This window comes from Pundamilia nyererei, unplaced genomic scaffold, assembly GCF_000239375.1.
Source record: "Pundamilia nyererei isolate P.nyererei 1_Seehausen unplaced genomic scaffold, PunNye1.0 scaffold00171, whole genome shotgun sequence".
NCBI lineage: Eukaryota > Metazoa > Chordata > Actinopteri > Cichliformes > Cichlidae > Pundamilia > Pundamilia nyererei.
Genome location: NW_005187572.1, coordinates 1,299,689 through 1,304,784, shown reverse-complemented (window position 1 = coordinate 1,304,784; position 5,096 = coordinate 1,299,689). Strand labels below are relative to the sequence as shown.

Here is a 5,096-nt window from a genome sequence, read left to right as displayed (position 1 = left end):
TAGTTTCTTAACAGGTAGTTGATTTATTTTAGCTGTAGTTGGGACAAACTGAGTCACCCAAAGGCAGTAGCAATACGAGTGATTGTGTTTTATTGGTTTTTAAAATAGAACATGCAATGACTGTGATATGGACTGTAAGGATCATTTATCTATAATAATAATTACTTGCATGTCTAATTAGTAGACATACCTTCCACATAAGTAAAATGCAGGCACTCTCTTTCTTATTTTAACATCAGTAATAAAATTTAACTGCACATCTTCTGATTTTTTTTAAAGGTAGTGTCATATCAAGTGATTTGATCTGATTATAGCTAGCAGTACATTTTCTAAATGACACGATGCATGTGCCATATGGAATGAAATAATCGTATTATTTTTTTAGGATTGCTCGTATGATTCGCCAGGAGCGAGGCAATGCCTTGTTAGTCGGGGTGGGAGGTACAGGCAAGCAGTCACTCACTCGCTTGGCAGCCCACATGTGTGGGTACCGCTGCTTTGAGATTGAATTGAGCAGAGGGTACAACTATGACAGCTTCCATGAAGACTTGAGGAGGCTCTACAAGATGGCTGGTGTGGAGGGCAAAGATATGGTGTTCCTCTTTACAGATACTCAGGTATTGCAAAAAGATTGCAACAAAAGTACTTACAGTATTTAAGTTTCTGTGTACTTACTGTGTTTAACTATTAAATCTGTTGTAGATTGTAGTAGAAGAATTTTTGGAGGATATAAACAACATGCTAAACTCGGGTGAGGTGCCTAACCTTTTTGAAAAAGACGAGCTAGAACAAGTACTTGCTGCTACCCGCCCTAAAGCCAGAGAGGCTGGAATCAGTGAAGAGAGCAGGGATGAGGTATGTACGGTACTTATGTAAATACATAAAGTGTAGAAAACATGAGTCATTTAAGCAGTAAAGATTAAATACAGTGTCAAGTATATCTACTTTATTTGTGAGAAAATAAATGAATTAAAATTTTCTGTGAAAGTTGGGATAAAGTTACAGTCAACAAAAATTAACAAATACAATCTCGACACAGAACTTTGTTTTCAGATACTACCCAAAATTTTAACAAATTAGAAAGTGGGAAGAACGTGGAGTCATGAATGTTCATATCCTGAAAAGTGTTGTTTTCTAATCGAGTGGCTTTTCTTAAATGTAGGAAATCATTCTTTAACTACCAGATATAATCACTTAGTGTTTTCAGCAACAGTACATAGATCTGCAACAAGATAAACAAAATGAAATTAAACATTAATTTCTGATATAAGAGAAGTATGATGAAGCCTGACCTCTGTGAGTTGTTTAAAGAAGATAATAAACACCTAGCAAAGCATCTGAGATTCCCACTATGGGCTAAAATTTCCACAGACTGTATAAAAGCAGACAGTTAAAATCAGTGTCCCAGGCAAAAGGAAAGAACACATGAGAGCTGATGCTATTTGCCTGTTGTGATCTTCTATGTGTGTGTGTCTTTTTTACATGTCTGTGATGGTGCATTCAGGTGTTCCAGTTTTTCATCTCCCGTGTACAAGAAAAACTACACATTGTGCTGTGTATGAGCCCTGTGGGCGATGCTTTCAGGTCCCGATGTCGCATGTTTCCTTCACTGGTTAACTGCTGCACTATTGACTGGTTTGTGCAGGTATGCTGATATAACTCTGTTTCTCTGATATATATGAATCACTCAGTATATACGTCACTACCCTTGTCTATGGAATCACTCTTGTTCATGTAAAATATTTCCAATATAACCCTTTTTTATAACACCACCGTCCGTTTAGATTGAATTCTTTTTCATAATCTATAGCTTTAAGGTAGTCCTATTCTGATTCCTCTCTTTTTATAGAAAAAAAAAGTTTCATCATCGTCATGGAAGTTGTAGTTTCTATATTTTTTAAGCTTCTTTTAAATTTTCTAGTTAAAAAAAAACTTTTTACAATTTCTGTTTTTAAATAAATGTTTTATGTCCATCTGCTGGCGCTCTGCTCAATAACTGTTCAGTTGACAGGAGCTAAAGGTCAAAGCTACATATCGTTGTCCTCGCTGCTAACTTTTTGTCACTTTCCTCTCTTTCGCTGTTCGTTCTGGTGCTCAGTGGCCCCGGGAGGCGCTGCTCTCTGTCTCTGAGGCCTTTTTCCAGAATGTGGACTTTGGCAATGAGAAGCTAAAACAGAACATCTCTGCGATGTGTGTCGAGATACACGTTAGTGTCGCTGAAATGGCTGAGCGCTTCTACTTAGAGCTGAGACGCCGGTACTACACCACACCTACCTCCTATCTAGAGCTTATCAACCTCTACCTCAGCATGCTTGGCAACAAGAGACAGCAGTTAGTTCTGGTATGTCAACACAATTATGGGCAATTTTTCACATATGTTGTTGATGATGAATTGTTACCTGATATTGTGTAGGAAAAAAAGCAGCTAGATACATTAGCTGGTGGTGAGTGCTAATAGTCAGTTTTATTTTTACTGTGACGGTAATGCATCATGAGTTGTTATGTTGATTATGTCAAACATGATAATTATTTATGCGTGTGTTACCGTATAGGCCAGGGATCGTGTAAAGAATGGTGTCACTAAGCTGCTGGAGACCAATGAGCTTGTAGACAAAATGAAGGTGGACCTTTCTGCTCTGGAGCCAGTCCTCAAACAAAAATCTACTGATGTTGATGCCCTCATGGAGAAATTGGCTGTAGATCAAGAGAAGGCTGATGAGGTCTGTCTGTGTTTTATCACAAAACTTTCAAAAACGTGTCTGATGTTGCCTATATTTCAATTATAAATCATGGTAACTCTTTGTCATTACTTCATGAGCATAACTAAAATAATTCTCCTTGTCACAGGTACGTAAAGTAGTAAAAGAAGATGAGGCACTGGCCCGAGTTAAGGCTGAAGAAACCCAGGCCATTGCAGATGACGCACAGAGGGACTTAGATCAGGCTCTGCCAGCTTTAGAGAGTGCCAACCAGGCCCTCAGATCTCTTGACAAGGCTGACATCTCTGAGATCAAGGTGTTCACTAAACCCCCAGCCCTAGTGATGACTGTCATGGAGTCTGTCTGCATCTTGCTTGATTGCAAGTGAGTGTGCACTATTTTCTTTAAAAAAATAATAGATAAATAAATAGCTTCTTAACATGATATACTTTTATTAGGTATCCATCCTGCACTGGTGATGGTTTCTAAAAGTGCAACTCTTTATAATCACAATAATGTAATAACTTTATCACTCCTTCACTTCACCGGGACTATTTTTTCAATCTTATGTATTTTGCGTTTAACATTAAACAGAGATAACTTGCAGATTTCACCATTCACTAATCTACTGCATTGTTGATCTGAATTAAATCTTCACAATATCATATCCTCTTTAGGATTTTGACACTTGCTGCTCTGCCCAAAGAATTTTCAGTACTTTGAAAAGATCAACTAATGTCACAGTCTAATGTATCGAGCAACCGTGACATTTCTTTAGTCCTTATTTGTTAACAGTGTCTCACTAACTTTCTTCTCTCCTAACAGACCAGACTGGCTAAGTGCCAAGCAATTACTGGGCGATCCCAACTTTCTCAGGCGTCTGACAGAATATGACAAGGACAATATCAAACCTAGGATCCTGCTGAAACTACAAAAATACATCAATGACCCTAATTTCATGCCTGAAAAGGTCAGTTTGGATATTTTGGCAGATTAAAAAATGTCAACGTACAAACAGAGCCAGTGAAAATAACAACTTCTTACTGTATTATTATGACTAAACATGTGGTTTTTCAGATAGTATCACCTATCAGAAATTCTGAAATGTTTCAGTATGTTTTTGCTTGGCCTAATTTCTTATTGTGTCGCTCTTGTTAGGTGGAAAAGGTATCAAGGGCGTGCAGGTCCATGTGCATGTGGGTCAGAGCTATGGATCTGTACTCGAGAGTCTTCAAAGAGGTTGGCCCCAAGAGAGAAAAACTGGCCAAGGCACAGGTCAGTTACAGAGTGCATTGTTGGTGTGCCGTCATTGTTAGCTGAAGCTGAAATAAATTCATGCTCTAGGTTTACCTCACTAAGGAAAAGTATGTTCTTACAGGCTTATTCAAATGTAAATTATTAAGTGTTTCAAAGTAATTATAAGGATTCAACCTGTAAAAAAAATAACAGGTTTGTCCTGTGGGAGCCCTGATTTAGGGTTTTAACATTATCTATCAGAGTTGTGTTAATTTTAGCCACATCATACAGGTTAAGGGGGAAAATATAATTTAGATATGAAATAGTTTGTAATAGTTTGGGTTTTTTTGGTTTGTTAATAGTGTTACACTAAACCAGGACAAAAAATATCTGCATTTGTGGGACTATGACTGCTGACATTTAAGTAAAATGTTGATCTAAACATTATTTCTTCTTCATAAACATAAGAAAGAGTTAGTGTCATCTGTGTTACCTGCTATATATAAACACAAAGCAACTTAGTGTCTTTAGCAAACATATTACCAATGCACCAGATCGTGATAGAATGATGAGGTCTAAAGAAGGAGATGATCAGTTTGACGCTGTTCACTAGTGGATCATGAATCACAGTTTATATAATGGAAGTTTGTAAGCTACCCAGTCTAAGATGGGTCACTGCAAAGCCAAGTGTTGGTGGTGGTCTTCAGCTCTCTCATTAGTGTTTTATTCCACTCGCTGTTTCAGATTATTGGGGAATTTTAGAAAATTTAAGGCAGGAGACTCTTATTTTCAAGACAAACGCATTGCTGGATTTCTATGGGCTTGTAGTGCTGTAGCTAGAGCTATGCAGCTTATTGCTTTAAGGAGCAGTCAAGATTTTGGCCAGAGTACGTTACAGCACTAAGTCTGATGTGGGTTTGGCATATGTGCACTAAACTTAATGATGAGAAATAAAAACCAGACCAACACGTACAGTACTTCCAAATATTGCTTTAATGATTCCTGTATGATATTACCCTATCATTTCCCTCTTCATCTGTGCTTACTCATTTGTGCAGGAAGAGCTGGATGTGACCATGGCAACCCTAAAAGAGAAGCAGAAGAAGCTTCAGGAGGTGGAGAACCAGATCAAGGTCCTGCAGGAGCAGTTTGATAGCAGCA

The 5,096-nt window shown here is 37.9% G+C and overlaps 1 protein-coding gene across 1 annotated transcript in view; it reads left to right on the top strand.

Moving 5' to 3' along the window:
* The window catches only part of dnah6 (dynein, axonemal, heavy chain 6), a 57,642-nt gene that overhangs the window by 32,461 nt on the left and 20,085 nt on the right, over positions 1-5,096 (top strand). Inside the window, exons 47-56 of the mRNA XM_013914100.1 lie at positions 4-14; positions 386-617; positions 703-855; positions 1,505-1,645; positions 2,099-2,341; positions 2,553-2,720; positions 2,848-3,083; positions 3,525-3,669; positions 3,858-3,974; positions 4,994-5,093. Coding sequence (XP_013769554.1) covers positions 4-14; positions 386-617; positions 703-855; positions 1,505-1,645; positions 2,099-2,341; positions 2,553-2,720; positions 2,848-3,083; positions 3,525-3,669; positions 3,858-3,974; positions 4,994-5,093 — 1,546 coding nt within the window. The remainder of the gene's footprint in view (positions 1-3; positions 15-385; positions 618-702; positions 856-1,504; positions 1,646-2,098; positions 2,342-2,552; positions 2,721-2,847; positions 3,084-3,524; positions 3,670-3,857; positions 3,975-4,993; positions 5,094-5,096) is intronic.